This window comes from Silurus meridionalis, chromosome 2 (genome assembly GCF_014805685.1).
Source record: "Silurus meridionalis isolate SWU-2019-XX chromosome 2, ASM1480568v1, whole genome shotgun sequence".
Classification (NCBI taxonomy): Eukaryota; Metazoa; Chordata; class Actinopteri; order Siluriformes; family Siluridae; genus Silurus; species Silurus meridionalis.
Window position 1 is genome coordinate 7,942,583 of NC_060885.1, and position 17,466 is coordinate 7,960,048.

General features: G+C 38.1%; 1 protein-coding gene across 7 annotated transcripts in view; it reads right to left on the reverse strand.

Annotated features, from left to right (window-relative positions):
• The window catches only part of npnta (nephronectin a), a 65,866-nt gene that overhangs the window by 23,624 nt on the left and 24,776 nt on the right, over positions 1–17,466 (reverse strand). For 2 of the 7 annotated variants that reach the window (XM_046869029.1, XM_046869021.1), the window contains 3 exons: positions 12,643–12,735; positions 8,584–8,676; positions 2,070–2,189 (listed from right to left, as the gene is read on the reverse strand). In XM_046869029.1, coding sequence (XP_046724985.1) covers positions 2,070–2,189; positions 8,584–8,676; positions 12,643–12,735 — 306 coding nt within the window. The remainder of the gene's footprint in view (positions 1–2,069; positions 2,190–8,583; positions 8,677–12,642; positions 12,736–17,466) is intronic. The other 5 variants (XM_046869056.1, XM_046869038.1, XM_046869072.1 and 2 more) reach the window with 3 other exon arrangements.

The window sequence follows — 17,466 nt, forward strand, 5'->3', positions numbered from 1 at the left end:
GGATTGGTTTTTAAATTATACATTTGCGGAAATAAAATAATTTGGTGACGAAATAAAGGAAAACCTGGTATGGATTGGCTATACTTGTCACCTTGGAGAGTGACAATTTCCATCCTGAAGCGAGTGGCCCTAGTCCACAGCTCAAGAGATCTCGTCGGTTTATTGTGGATGAAAATGATTTCAAAACATCTCAACATGACTGAACATCTATGGAAGATTTAGGAGCCAGGTGTTTTCTCTTTATTAGTATCATCCAAGCATCAGCAGGAATACCTTTGGAAAGAATGGAGCACAATTCCCTAATACATTTCCAGAGATTTGGAGAATCTTCAAAAATCCTTAAAGATTGTGACCAATGGTAAATGTCTTTCTACACCAACCCAACACCTTTCTATTAAACTTGATTGACTTTTCTTTGACTTCTTTGTTAACCATTTGGAACGTAACCCATTTATCTTGGATATTTTCGAGGGAACCATTCTGAAATTTGTCATGAAAATCTATGATGTCACTTCCTCTATCCAGGTGAAAAAGCATGAGTTTTTGATAAATAATCATATCTGGAATTCAAAAAGTTTCATTGGTAAAGCATTCTTTAAATCGACTTGCATATCTCATCCCAAACAAGAACCTTAACAATTAACTATCTCCACTTCAAAAACATATGAAGTGCCCGATGGAACAAGGATATGAATCATTTAAGACTGACATCTAGGCAACCACATCTGACGCGTCTTCAAATAAAGCCCCAACCCTTGCTGCACACTTTGATAAACGCAATGATACAAGCATGTTTGCAGTAGTACGGGCCATCTGGAAGAAAGGCATATTGAACCTTTTTAGTGGTTAACTTGAGGCAAGCACAGGCACAGCTTTTTCGGCACAGCGAGAATCGCTCAGGGCCAGCTAGAAGAATCAGGATTTACTAGCAGGGTTGAAGTTCACACTTCTCAATTTCGCTCTCATTTTTCATGAGTCATTGTAAAGCCCTTTACAGGAGCTAACCATGCCCCAAGATGATAGGGTGACTACCAGAAGAAAAAAAAGTCTCCGGAGAAGAAAATGCAATCATAGTAGCTTACAATGAAAAAGGAAAAGAACATACATTGATGGAAAAATAATTTACACTACTGGGAAGTGGAGCAGCAGAAATTTAGAATAGTCTGTTGTGTAAATTAGGGTCGCTGAACAATTTTAAAGATTGGGACGCGATTTACACATTTCTCTTTTAGAGGTTGTTTTTTTTTTTATTTTTCTAAAGGTTTCTTTAAAATCTTACTGGTTTAATGTTACTAATTCTAGATTGGGTATTTTTTGAAAATATAATAAAGGAGGTCAATACTTTTGGTATAATGTTAACCTAATTGGCTAATGGATTTCGAAGAATCCTGTGTGCAAAAAAAGTTTTCTAGGTTGAACATTAAGACACAGCAAATCAGCATTAAAAATCCTGGCTCTGAAAGTGAATCTATTTGAAATCATTAAGACATTTACCTCATTAAGAAAATTAGTCTTTGAAATTTCAATTAATTCCCATTAGGAAATATTTCCCGCAGTGGTGACTGTTTTAGGCAGACGGACTTTTGAAAATCACGAAACTGAACATATGATTTTTTGAAAAGTGATGCTTGATTGAACTACTTTCTCCAAGAACGTAAAAGAAAAACTACGTGCACCTGCACTAGTTGTGTAAAGGTAAATAATTAGTAAAAAAATTTGTTTCTCTCATTTATTTATTCCCGGTATTCCACATTTACCTCCGTTTGAATTAGCCTTTTTTTTGTCTTACTGCTGGCCCTTGAGCTTGTTAATTAAGCTGCGTTGATGAATTTGCTGGCGAATTAACATGCATCAGGCATCTGTGCATGTAGTCAAATCCGTCTAGCGCAAAAACAGCATCTGCTCATTAGGGTTCAGCCTTTGCGCAATGCCATTTCCATCTGTGACGGTACGCACGCATGACTGGCGAAATCACTGATGCACGGTGCTGGTGTTAGTGCATGAAAGTAGAGCTACATGCCAGCTGGATAGCTGAGGGCTAAACGAGCAAAAGCGAAGCCGCGACTCACTTCCGCAGGTCCCGTCAGGCTGAAGCATGTAGCCGTTGAGGCAGTAGCACTTGTAGCTGCCGTATGTGTTCATGCACCTGTGTTTACAGGGTCGAGGCTTCAGGCCACACTCGTTCAGATCTGCAGGGAAGGGAAAAGAGAAAAAGACGAGTTAAGGCATCCCGACAGAAAACCTTGTGATGTGTGCGGGTGGTGTTGTTAGGAGAATTAGCCAGCAGTCACAGTTCAGAGGTCAATCCCCTTCAAGCTGTGGGTTTGTGGGAGGAAAGAGCAAAGATCTGTGTTATAACAGGCCCACCTTCAAGCCTTTAAGAACTCTTTTCCTGGTTATTACTTTGCAATATAGTTTTTTTATCACCACCCACACTTACATATAGACACAGTGTTTATCGTCCGACGTCTCTCTGTGATGCTAAATGCCAGCAACCTCTGGCCTTTTCAAAAATATTATTAGACGCTGTTATATGGTGAGTTCTGATTCAATGGATTGCCTCGAGTCGAGCACCTGCCAGAATGCTTGCAAGGCACACGGAAAAGTCAACAAAGCCCAGAAATTAATCACAGCCTGCCAGGCTAGGGTGTGCATGACAGGAATACAATGAATTCTAGCCAACATACAGTACATGAAGGTGAAAACGGATTCCACGCTCAGTCTTGGACGTCCAGCAAGAGGTCAACAGGGGGTAACTATGTATCACTTTCCTCTTCATACTGTAGGTTAGAACTGCGGGTTTTTTGTGCACGGAGTCTAATTTGCCCCACAGTGAAAGAAGATCCGGCTGGCAGGCGTATGAGCAGCTTGCAGTGTGGCTCGGCACAGAGAGAATGGCGCCATCTTTAGCTTTGGGTTATTCCTGGAATGCGTTCTGTGGCATGGCATGACTGCTACTTTTGACAGGTGCCACCAATTTAAATAGACACATGTGCTAATGTTGTTGAATGCATAAACAGCAATTGGAACTAATGTAGGGTCACTGGTAGGGCACTGTCAGTAAAAGAAATGTTCATCTTTCTGTGAGGGTGCATTTTATTTACTCCTCCAGACAGATTTACATTGACAGTTTTCATACTTTGCCCAGTCTGTGCTTGCAGAATGATTTTCCACACACGAATTTTATCATAAAAAAGAGAAAAGGATTTGATAAAACTTGGGGAAGCAGGCAAAATAATGCTGCCAAGATTTTATAGTTTGATTCACATTTTCTTAATAGTAATTAACAATAACTGATACATTATATGTCAACCTGCATAAATAGGGTAAAAGTTTTTTAATTTTCTCAATGATAATCTGTTATGCTGTTATGTGAAAGACTGGGTTATAACCAAATGTCTTCATAAAAAGACCTATTGAAATCCTTTTGTTGAACATGTTTGCTAAGTTTCTAAATGAGTTTTTATGAGAAAAGAAAAATTTTCCTGAACAGCTAAATACATTTACACAACCACTTATATTATTACATGCCAACCTTTTACCTGAGACTGTAAAAAATAAATTTAAAAACAAAGTCATTCAGTACAAGGCACAAAATGTCAAAATGATATCTGGACATGAGGTTTGAACGTCTGCAAATGCCCCCGAAATGCCAAATATTTTGGAACATAATATGAGATCAGGTGAAAACAAGAGCCTACTGTCTGATGTCTCCTGTCCCCCATGATGAGAAATACTTTTTTTTTTGGTCTTATGTTCTTACTTCCTGACAATTGACAAGCTTCCCAAAACTTCACAATGTCAGAGAAGTCAAAAATAAGGACAGCAAGAGAAAGAAGGAGGAAGAAATCTTTCATCTCACTCTTCACAGAATCATCCACAATCATTTTTCCAAACTGACTCCATTCTAATTAAGGGCAAAAAAAAAAATTACAGGTGGATGAACAAAGGAGAGTAGATATTTAAGTCTTGTGGATATCAACACCACATGCTTAGTACTAATTAAAAAAGTGGTAATGAAATCAAATAGAGGTGTGGTTAGAAAATTACTTGGACTACAGGTTAATTAAATGCCTAAACTACATTCATTAAGTATGAAAATGTTTGCTTTTGTGTGTCAAAAGGTGCTAATGAATATTTTATATATACCAGCATAATTTGAATGATTGGTTTATATTAATGCACTTGATCGTTCATTCCTAAAGTTATCTAATGTCTGTCCTGATAGTTTAAGCCTAAAATATGATAGATCCAAACCATTTAGTTTAAAAAAGAACCCACATTATCAATGATTATGAGGGTTTCTCTAATGAGTCTCCAGTGTCAGGTCTCTTTAACAGGTTTCTGCTTGTACTTTCCATTTTTTAGATAACGTACTGTTTATCATAGTTGTAATGTTTGAAGGTAACACATCTAGTCTTTCGTCATTTTTGCGATCCTTTCATTTGTTTATATGCAACAAACTCATTTAAAAGTATTAATTTTCACCAAACTGTCACCTTAGGCACAAACAGTAGGATTTGGATGAAATACATGTAACTATGTCACGTTCCACTTCACAAGTTTCCACTCATTATATACATGTAGGTTAAATAAAGGTTAAATTGTGAAAGGAATACTAAACAACATGGCTACCATTTCACACATCAATGCCATGCAATTCCACCTGGACTGCAGCTAATCAAAACAACTTCACCATACAACAAGAAAGAAATATTCAAATAATGAAGAAGTTTTAGAAGAGAAATGGCCAAGTATTTGAGTTTTTGAGAAACTGACTGTTCGGAAGAGTGTGTAAAGTGGATTCATACTAGGGGGAAATGTTTCTATGAAAATAAAGTTACAACGTTTCATTACATTTTTGTACAAGCATCTGTACGGTCATATTATCTGCATATTTGGTCAAAGTAAAACTTCATACTATTAAATTAAATAAATTGGTTCATTCAAAAAAAAGGAATATGCAGGTGTCTCTAACAGCACACCATGTTGGGTATAATAATTTCCTTACATGGTAAACACTGAAGAAAGCATATACATCATTGTTATTTGCACTGAATTCACTGGTGCGGCATTTCTGTATGGCAAGATACCAAAAAGCATGTGCACACATAGCAAAATGTTAATTTAACCTTCATGCACACTGCTACACCCCAGTTTACACTTTTCCCCTTTGGTTTTTTCATTGGTCTTTCTTCCATTTCTGTAATAACCTCAGAATCAGTAAGGAACTCGGCCTTCAGGTAAACTTTAGGCCAAAATACACGTTATCAAACCGAGCCTTCAAATCTGTATTACAAATACATTGTGCTAAGGGAGGGAAAAAATTTGTTTTCCCTTTTTATTTATTTATTTATTTTCTTAGAAGCTCAGCTGGTTCCTTCTTGCCTCTGGGAAAAAAAAACCTGCAAACAGCAAAAATGTAAATGTCACGAATGTGGATTGGTGGAACGGCCGTCCAGTGTCAGTGAGCTGGGGGCTACAGCACATGCGGGAACAAATGAGAAAGAACGTGATGCAGAAAGGTCTTCTTTGGAGAAAAAAAAAGTGGGGGTGGGGGGCATTGGTTAGATGTGGAGAGGGATAGGGGAGAACAAGAAAAAGATTAGACAAGAGCAGGGTAGATTAAAGCAGCATTACAGCATGAGGCACAGAGCCTTTCACTGCAAATGGTGTGTGAAGAATCTCAGCTCACTAAACGAGTAGACAATAAGACAGAGATCGAGCGAGAAGTAAGGCATTATTAGTGTTAGAACAAATATACTGTAGAGAAAAACAGAAAAAGAAAAAAGGATGGAAAAAACATGCGGTTATAGGATCATCAACAACCAAGTGGTGTGGTGTGGCTTAACACAAAACATGGCTAAGCTATAATTTTCATACATACAGTGACTCACAGCATCAAAGTGCCATGTTCAATGAGACCTGGAAATTTCCAATAGCATTCAGTGGCAGATGTGGGTGTGTAACAGCAAAGTTTAGCACAATGCTTAACTTTAAGCGACTAGCAATGGAAGTGGAGACAGTCAAGTGCACATAAGCCATCTTTTGATTTGTTGTTAAAAGTGCAACAATAGTTGCACCATTCACTGATGAGAGAAACCAGTACCAGGAATGCCTACTGGTGACATCATGGTACAACAACTTGACTAATACATTTGCTACATTTGCTACACTCCTACCACCCTAAACATTAATTTCCTTTACTGCAAAACCAGAAGTGTTTTATTTGTCTAATTTATTAACAAACATGTCTTTGGTATATCAATTTACAGTTAGACATGGAACCTCTAAGATGTCATACGATATAGCATGCATATATATATATATATATATATATATATATATATATACCTTTATCTTTATTCAAGATAAGATATACCTTTATTCGTCCCACAGTGGGGAAATTTCTTTGTTACAGCAGTATAATAATATATACAACAATATATATATATATATATATATATATATATATATATATATATATATATATATATATATATATATATATATAATAAAATAAAATGAAATTCAAATAGAATTTAATTTTAAAAATAGAATTAATAAAAATGGTCAAACAGAAACTCATGTCGACTAATGCAGCACGCATTTCTGTTTGACCATTTAAAAGATATAAATAAATAAATAAATATAAAAGAGCTGAATTTAAAACCTTTAAAACAACACATTTTTTTACGCTCTTTCTTTACTTAGATATAAAAAAAATAATAAAGAATCCTTAATTTTGGCTCTTTTATATTTATTTGAATGTATTTTATTATGTTTTGAATAAAAATGTAAAAAGAAAATTACACCGCATTAATCACGTCTTAATAATTTTTTTTGTTTGTTTTTGACAGCACACACACACACACACACACACATACATATATATATATATATAGTACAGTACAGTATAGGGCTTGTTTTCTGTTACATGTATTATTAGATTATGGGACTTGTGAAGGAGTTGTTACCATGACAACCATAACATATTAAAACTAGTGCTTGGTTGGTATAAATTTGTGGTTTGTTTTGCAGCCAGCACTACTGTCTGAGCCTTAATAGAACAAAATTAGCTATTGCTTTCTGACCAATCAGATTTGGGAATTTAGAAGCATCATGTGCAGCATCGTGTGGCATACTGTAGACAGTCATTCAAAGGTTTCTGAAATCTTCACATTACACAATCTTTACATGAATGTGTATATAAAGAAACATTATTATTTTAAACTATAGCTTTAGCATTCCACATATATTATATCTGCCTATATTGGTCTTTATCTCTTTTAATGAATTAACCTTGGAGTGTAAATTCCTGCTTTCTGGGAACAAATGCTTTATATCTTTTTCATTTAAAACAGTGGTTTGTTATTTTCAGAGCCCTTGAATTCATGAATTTTGATAAGATAATCTTAACTGAGAGAGAGAGAGAGAGAGAGAGAGAGAGAGAGAGAGAGAGAGAGAGAGAGAGAGAGAGAGAGAGAGAAACAAAGAGACTTCAATGAGATGATTGTCACAGGATTTTGAAGTGATCAGTGTGCTGTGGTGCATTTAGGAAGCCTACAATCATCTATCTATCTACAAACCGCTCCTTTAATTGCTATTTGTTCATGTTATGGCTGATCAAACTATAAAACAACTCCACTGTTTTGACTGACTGTGTCAGTCTCCCACATTGTATGTGACAAACAAAGAACTAGACACAGTGTCACATCTGAATAGTTTAGCAGCAGCACATGTGCTCATAGAGGAGTTGGAGAAAGACTGGGAAGATAAAAGAGTGGTGTGGGAGAGAGCAGTAGGCCAAGCTTTTGGGTGCTCTGAGATGAAAGACGGTCTGGTTCACAAGTTCACGGTGCTGGGAATCGAGAAAGACTTGCTGTCTCAGTATATATGTGTGGGAGAGAGAAAGAGAGAGAGAAAGGGGGGAAGAGAGTGCAAGGAATACAGAAAAAGAGAGCAGGTAAGATGGACACAGAAAAAGACACATAAAGAAAGATATAGGGTGAGGAAGAGAGAAAGAATCTGAGAGACAGAGTAGGATAGGCAGAAAGAAGGAAAAAGACAGAGGGACAGTGGAATAGAGAAACAGACTGAGAGACAAAAAAAGAGAGTGTGCATAGACAGAGAGAAATCCAGAGCAGAAGAAACACAGAGAGGCATATAGAGTCAGAGAGAGTGGGACATATAAAGAGTGAGAGACATATAAAGAAACAGAACAAGTGGGGGATAGATAGATAGATAGATAGATAGATAGATAGATAGATAGATAGATAGATAGATAGATAGATAGATAGATAGATAGATAGATAGATAGATAGATAGATGGATGGATGGATGGATGGATGGATGGATGGATAGATAAACATGCTTGGCTTTCAGCATGTCATTCCAGCCATGCCCCTCCAGTCTTTGGGATGTACTACAGGAAGAAAAGGGAGCAGGGAAAAGAAAAGGGAGAGGGAGAATTCTTTATGCTTCGAATGAACGGCCTGCGCCATGCAGGTGGCAGTGGTGAAGGGGTGGGTGGGCAAAAAAAGTGGAAAGAGGAACTGCCCAGTGACCATCGGAATAGCTCACCCTCCGGAGGCACCCCCACTGCCGGATGGTCCATAGGAACAAATAGAGGAGGGAGACTGTCCCAGATTGAGGGGTTTACATAATCCTGCTGTTCTGCTCAAAGGTTAAAAACAAAGAGGGAACACAGACAACACAGAATTTACACGTTATCACGGCAGTACAAATCTCCAGCAGATCCCACACCTTTAACCAGTCCACATTCCTGCAAAGGAAAAGAATGACATTATGCACTAAAGAGGATTAGCCATGTGCGAGTTGGCTTAAAAAGAAAACGCCAAATTCCTGTGCTATGGAGACTGAATAGAATCTGAGCGAGCGAGAGAGCGAGAGAGCAGCGTCTCCTGGCCTCCATCTGCTTCCTCTGAACAAAAGTGAGCGTGGTTTTAGTGTCACAACATGTCAACAGTCACATGCAGATCCGTCCTCCTCAGCAAGTGTTAGTGCTATTTATTGTTAGCTGGCAAATATGGGAGAGGGAGGGGTTGAGGGGAACGTGAAAATGCCTGGAAGGGTTCGAGAGATTTGAGAGGTTTGCGTGCCTGCCCCACCTTTGTAGTGCAACCAAAATGGTGTCTACTAACTCAGCTGTGCTGTTTTTAACCTGGTCAGCATTCCTAATCGTTTGATCCGATAGAGCTCGGGAAACAAAGAAAAGCACGTTGTGGTGTAATTAAACAATGCAGCTGCGTTACCGCTAATTATATGATGACACGTAAAGCCCGTCGTGTAATCCGCTCAGCTCCGTTTTGCTTTCAAGTTATAAATATAGCAAAAAAAAGCAGCTTGCCTGCCATGTGGTTTATGCAAAAATATCCCATATTAAACAGTTGGATGGGAGACTTTGTTGACGTTGACCTGCTTATCAGCTATAGCCGGAGCCAGAGGACTGATTGCTTATATGAGCTATCGTTCCGATAATAGAAACACTCATGGAGAATTGAAAAGGGCGCGCTCGCCGCCATCTGTTAACAAGATAATATACAAAGAGGAAAATGTAAGCACATTCGCCCCTCGGACGGAGTTCATAATACCGTTCCTTAGCGAGAGCGCTCACAGCAGGTGAGCTGATTCTCATTTTCGTCGCCTACAGCAAATAATCATCTTATTAAAACGATCTGATCCGCTCCGAGTGAAGCGTGGCCCGGTGCCATTACGTCTAAACGGATTAGCGCTTTTAATCACTTTATTTGCATTACCTAGCGCATCTGCCTTGCATCAGCAATATGACGTGTTATGATGTTATGATGACCGACTGTGACTCCTTTACACAAAACAGAGATCAAGAGAGGTTAATGCTAATGAGGCTTTAATTGAAATTTAGTCTAAAAAGCCAGATTCATGTTACTGATTGGTGCTGCAATGTTCAGCAATGCTCAATTAGCACTGATTCCTTTGTTCTGACGGACTTCCCTAACAACGAAGCTCAATTATCCATTTAGCAGGTTTATTTGTATCTTCAATGTGCAATTACATGCATGATATGGCTTTTTTGTTGTTTTTTGAAGTATCCCCGAAGTTATTCGGATGGCTAATTCTGGTTGGAGTGTGTTTGAGTGTTTGGGTCAAATCTGTTCACTCCCCAAAAACGTCAATTTCTATTTATTAAGTTTAATTAGCACTTTAAATAATCACTTAATAGGTTCAATGGCTTTAACCCAAAATTTAAACCTGTAATCAGTGAGCTAAATTAGTTTTATTTCCAGTGAACCAAACTACTTCTATTGTATCAAGTAGACAGAATTATGTGTTCATAGACAATATGATACAATAAAACCAATAAAACCAATCCTAAAAACAACATAACTCTTCTTATTATTCTTACAATTTTTGGAGTGCTGGAGGGCTATCAAGCCAGTGTTTGGTCAAAGTACACACCGCGACAGGGGGGGTGGGGGGTGGAGGGGGTGTGGGGTGGGAATGAAAGTCTCTTGCTTTAGTCTAAAATTTTGTAAAATTAGACACCGAAATTGTTTGTAAAACACAAATCAACCAGTTTAATCAGGACAACTGGACTGTATGAGGCCCCACATAACACACTAAAGCTACACAATAACAGCTGAACTAGTCAAGATTAGCTCTCTCAAAATTGAAATCAGGGTTAATTATACAATTATTGAGCCAATTGAAGCAAATAATCAGCTCCCTCTCTGTGCGTCTCTCCATCGGAGCAAATAATTTCACCATTATTTTAAATTAAGCAGCTTTTCTTCTTACACTCGAGAATCCAAATAAGGCTTCTAACTTCACTGTGTTCATTTCAGATATAAAAGTAAATCCTATTTAAAAAAAAATTATAATAAAGCAAGAATCATTAATATCATATCATTATCATTAATTCATCAAACATGAAGCATTGTCTGTGAGAGTTTTTCGAAACTTTGCATTTTTATGGCTTTTTGGAATATCTGTCTGTCTGTCTGTCTGTCTGTCTGTCTGTCTGTCTGTCTGTCTGTCTGTCTGTCTGTCTGTCTATCTATCTATCTATCTATCTATCTATCTATCTATCTATCTATCTATCTATCTATCTATCTATCTATCTATCTATCTATCTATCTATCTATCTACAGTAATCCCCCATTTATCGCCTTGGTTATGTTCCAAACCCGCCCGTGATAAACCAAAAACCGCGATAAACAGACACCACCCCAAGAATGGTTTTGTTTTGTTTTTAAGCCATAAAATCAACGTTTTTTGGTCTATCATGCTGTCCGTGTGAGACCGGGAAAATCAGCGAAGCAAATTAGTTATGTGGCAAATGCAATTCTGCGATAAACCAGGGGCATGAGATTCGAACCGCGGTAGCAGAGGATTACTAATTTAAGCAAGATCTAAAGGCAAGATCTATGAAAATGAATTCTCTAGGGGTTTCATAGTTAATGACTTAAGTTCCAATGTCATTTTAATATTTACACATCAGAAAAAAAAGTTAATTGATACTGTTATTAGTGAATTAATAGGGTCATATTTATGACCTATATTTATGAATATCATACTGTCAGTCAGCAGTGTCAGACTTGATTCTGCTCTTCGCTCGAGTCAATATTACACAAGTGAAATAGGCACAAGTCCAAATTTAGATTTGTGCACAACTGAGATATGTTCGTTTTTGGCAACTCCTGCACGACTGTCTATGTAAGTCGCTGGTAACATCTGAAATCTGAATATGTAAAAGTACCAACTCCTTTTTAAGCTTAAAATGTGCATTTACCTCGACCTTAAATACTTCTTGACACTGCTTTTATATTCATACACTTAACAGTTTGAATGTCCTTCATAACGTGAAGCACCAAATTACATAAAACAAAATCTGACTCTCTAGAAATTCTGTCTGTGACCTACAATTGGTCATGCAACAATAATTAATTGACTTTGGTATTCAGTTAGTTCTATTGTAATATGTAGTGTACCATGACTATCTTGTCTATTCAGGTGAAGCCATCAGTTCTGTAGCCTCTGCACAGAGTCTTGGCCTGACCACGACCCTAACAATGAACCGAAACGAAACTGCGTCAGGCTGCAAGGTGAGATTACTCGCTCCCACATTCCTAAAGGGTTTTGTTTTCCTCCTACTTCCCTTCTTTTTTAATTACACCTTCTCCCATTGCTCTCTTAGGGCAGTAGTTTTTTTTTTAAAGGTTATCTGCAATGCTGTGTCCTGATGTTAAGAGCACTTACAGCACAATTACTTTTGAAGCGCTATCTTTATTCATGGTCGAGGTATCTGAGGCCAGTGGTTGAGATTGTATCGCTTGAAGGCTGAGGAAGTTTAGACATTATTGCTTCTTCTCTGCTTTGCTGAATAAGGCCTTTTATATCATACACAGCAGAAAAAAGTGCAGTGAGTGACAGCTGGGTGCAAACTGAGACTTATTGGCCATTTGAGACGATAATCTGAAGTGGAGGGGAAAATAGAACGGGAAAGAATACAAAATGTCGTACTGGGAATTATTATTATCCGAATATAAAATGCACGGCATCAGGGCAAATTACTGAGTGATCAGTTTTCCTTATGCTGTCATACATGAGGTGTGTCTTAGTGCTAAAGCTGAAAACACCTACCTTGGTTGCAGGTCTTTCCTGTAAAACCAGGGTGACACTTGCACTTGTTGGGTCCGATACAGTCTCCATGCTTGCATCCATGCTGACACAGAGCTAAAAAGATTCCCATACAGACGAAACAAGTGTCAGTTATATTCAACCAAATCTCACACATACAGCAATATTCTCATTCATTACATGCATTACAGCTTTATTAAAAACGGTAAGTGAGACAAAAACAACCATTACAGGGTCAAAACAAACAAGACACGAATCGCACCAGACGCAGAAAAATTCTTAATTAATATACTTGAAGACAAATAGCTGAATAATAAGCCTGGACCTGTAATATAAAAGTGTTGAAATGCTTAGGAAAGAAGAAAATAATTATTATCAGGCTGCTACAACGCTGCCAGATATAAAGAAGAGTTAGTCTTCTCACCCATTGTGTCTTCTAATTACACCACAGCAATTTTCCAAACAAATGTGATTTTTTAACATTAATTAAATACAAGTTTATTCATGAAATTGGTTATCTATTTATAACTAGATTTTATGTTGGGCAAACGAAAAATATTTCATACCACTTGCTCTCTCTCTCTCTCTCTCTCTCTTCCTTCTTTCCTCCCTCCCTCCCACTTTAAGGTAATAAAAGAGAGAGAAAAAAAAGATAGTCCTGCTGCAAAGAAAGTCCTCTGTCCTAAAGACTTGCCCAAGGCAGAAACCTTAAAATTACTGCTTAACTGTTACAAAGCACAGACTGACACTGGAGACTTCTTCCAAATAAGATAATAGGTTATCAAAGTGTTATTAAAATTGATATTGTAAAGCATAGAACATAAATCTGAGTTTTAACAGTAAAGAAATTACCTTCACTTTTATGTAACGATAAGGATAACTAATAATCCATGTTTCTCTCTTTCTCCTTCTCCTTCTCTCTCTCTCTCTCTGTTATGAAATAGAACTGATTCTGTTCCCTTCTTCTTTACGGACCTGCCTGACTCATAATAACGCCCTACCTCTAAACGGAATTCTCGTCAATTGAAAACCCACTCATGCTGCCGAGGGTGGTTCCACATGAACAGCCTAAAGATCCATGAGGTTATTGTTAAACTCAAGAACCATGAAGGTGGATTTTGGACTGTATTTGATATACACAGTTTGCTAGAATGGCTTAAAGATAAAATCAGCACGAACAGTTTTTGCATTCAAGTGTCCATCAGTGAACAGCTGTTAACCTCAATAATGATGGATCTGTAATGAATGGACTTTCGGTTTTAATTTGAGTCTGGGTCCTCTCAAGTTTTCTCTCTCATAACATTTGCCACTGGTTTGCTCATAAAGGAAAAAATACAGTTCTAAATTGAAAAACTTTTTCCTTTTAAAACATTACTGAAAATTCTTGCATCATGTACAAAAAAATGTACAGTAAATTATTTATTTTGGCTTATATACTATTTAAGAAATACTTGAAAATGTGCTGTTTTACATCGTGATAAATTTAATAATTCGGATAATTTGCCCTGTACTGTTTTTCTTTAGGCTCGAGGCCATACCAATTGCACGCTATTCTGCACTTTAACTTCACGACTCGTTACAACTAACATTTGGATTGGGACACAGCCCAGCCCAGAGCTGTACCTGGGGAAATAAAGCTCCTCAGCTTCTCAAATCTGAAAACAGTGGCATAATGCAAATTTCAGGCGCTGCTACCTCCAAGTCAGTATATGAAGATATATGAAGTGAGCGCTGTGCGGTCCCCCTTGCCAGCCACCGTATGCTTTTCTTTTCAATCAAGGTGCCGCGAGCCACAGCGAGCCGCTTCGTTTTCAAAGCTCTGTTTCGCTTGGCAGCCTCCAGCCAAGTCGGACTAATTTCCATTAAAAGCTTCATTAAGTCTGTCATAATATGCTGCTCTGAATGGTGTTAATTATGCCCAGTGTGGGGACAAAAAGACAGACATCAGGGACAATAAGAGACAGGGATGTCAGACACCTCCATCTGCCCCAAATACACACACACAAACACAATATCACACAAGATCACACATACACAGCAAGCAAAGATAGCTGTCTGAATAATCAGATAAATGAATGTCCTCACAGTGGTGTTCTGTCAATGAATTCAGCATTGGATCCAAAAACAAACAACACTTCTGATAACACCAAAGCCAGTAATGACTTCAGGCAGTGTCCACTGATTCAGTGCTCCAATATGCATGCATTTACCGTTTTCAAATTTGAATGATAAATGATAGCTGCCAAGTACATGGGTGAGTGATATGGCTGAACATGAACATAATGTCTGGAAGCTCACTGAGTAAGACATTAGACTTCTTATCAAAAAGTAATGAGTTTGAATCCCAGCACCACCAATCTGCCACTGCTGGGCCCCTGAGTAAGACTCATAACTCTCAGTGTCTCAGCTACATAAATAAGATCATTGGAAGTTGTTCTGAATAAGAGGTCCATTATAATTTTACTTGCTTGAAGACATTTGATACACATAATTTAAATTATTAAATGAGTTTCAATTGGATTTATATGTAACTCATAATGATAAAAAAAGAGAATATAATGATACTCCATTCAGGCTCTTGACATTACTAATAAGATCATCCGTCCTTGGTCCTTTACATCTGCCTCTTTCAAATGAACCACATGCATGTCTTCCCTCAATACATCCATAAACCATTTCCTTGGCCTTCCTCTTTCCCTCCTGCATGGCAGCTCCATCCTCAGCATTCTTCTATCAATATACCCCATGTCTCTCCTCTGCACTCACTCTCGAAGATACTCTTCATTTACAAATCACTCCTGCTATCACTCTTCTCCACCCACTCCACCCTGCCTGCACTCTTTTCTTCACTTCTCTAACACACTCTCCATTACTTTGCACTGTTGACCCCAGGTACCTGAACTCCTCCACCTTCTCCAACTCTTCTCCCTGCAACCGCACCACTCCACTGCCCTCCCTCTCATTCACACACATGTACTCTGTCTTACTTCTACTGACTTTCATTCCCCTTCTCTCCAGCGCATACCTCCAGCTCTCCAGGCTCTTCTCCACTTGCTCCCTACTCTCACCACAAATCACAATATCAACAAATGGATTAACTAACTAACTAACAAAAAGAATTTTTTTATGCACCCAAATCCAGCTGCTATATTTTACAGTTTACAGTATAAATTATAAAGTCAACAATTAAACGCACTGCTAAACTACAAAGAAATAAATGAAGGCTACCTTACTTTTTATAAAGTCTCATAAAGGGCTTCCATTTATTAACTCGTACTGGTGATAAACAGAACAAATAAAGTAGACTATTAAAATATATGATGCAGTCTGCATATTGATTAGTCTGGACTTTTCCATTATAAGTGTTATGTCAAACCTGTAGTGGAACAGGGTCATGTTTTCTCTTATGAAGTTTAATTTACATTATTCCACTGGGATTTTTCTCATTATCAAAATATTTTAGCACTAGATCACATAGCAGATACATTCTGAATGGAATGCCAGTTTATCACAGGAAACCATTCACAGCAGTTTAGCATTGTCAGTTTGTGGGAGGAAAATCCCAGAGGAAACCCATACAGACACAAAAGAACAGAAACTCCACATGGATAGTAACCTGAGCTCAGGATTGAACCTGAGACCCTGGAGCTATGTTCGACAGTGATACGCTGTAAGCGTGAACGACTGCCGCTGTGTAATTATTTGGTCAGTGATTAAGAGGCCGAGAATTTGCGAGCACGCTTTGGAAATGAAAACACCGGACACGCCATCTGCGGCATGTTCAAAAGCACTCCTCCGATAAGATTAGTTTTACCTTAGCAATAACACTCACCACCTTTACATCGCTTTAAAAGCTGCACTGTAAAAGTCACTCGATCAAACTTTTCTCGAGTTAAACCGCATTCGGTGGTAGAGCCAAACACAGCGAGCGCTTGTGCTTCGACATTGAAACGTTATCCAGGTCAGTGATTTATCTGGTCCGACGGGCAGCTATCAAACCCGATGAAATCATGGATTAATCTGTAGGACGTGCCACCTGATCATGTGATGAGGTTATATTTGTACGCACCGGAGGAGCAGAAAGAGCTTATGGAATGAGCTATGATTAAGAGGAAACCTATCCTCAGTGCACGGCTCAGAAAAAAGCCAGCTCTTGGCACGCACAAGCCTCAGGCAAACGGTGCCAAGGAAAATACCCTGTATAGACTAACCACATCAAAACCTTCCTACGTCTCTCTAAGTGCCTCGCATACTTCCTGAAGCTTCACTACCCATGTAACTCCGGTAACAGTTTACTTTAACCTTGGGTCCCGGATCTGACTCAACCATGTCATCGAAAAGAGGTCATATACTGAGTCACTATTGCAGGGTCTAAGAGTGTGTAAGCACTAAATACAACACTAGACAATAATTCGATAAATGAAAGACTGATTTTCGACGAACAGAATTATTTATAAGGCACGGTATGTTCAATTTAAAAAACGATCAAGAATAAAGGTCAAGAATAAAGCCTTAATGCCCGCTGAGATGTAACCATGGCAACCATTATAACAGGTTTGCCTGTTGATATGTGAGAAAGTTGGCTAGGCATAACAACAAAGACTTGCTATTTCAAAAATGAGGAAGTACAATATCTACAAAGCCTGCACCTTGAATGCTTGAATAGCCCACTATGGATCTTCAATGTGCCTGAAGCTCCACTTTATTAATTTCTGTACAATGCAGAATCATTGGCACCCTTGGTATTAAGTAAGATGAACGACACGTACAAGATGTTCAGCACATATGATGATTAATGTTACGGCTTGAACACACCAGACAGGTATA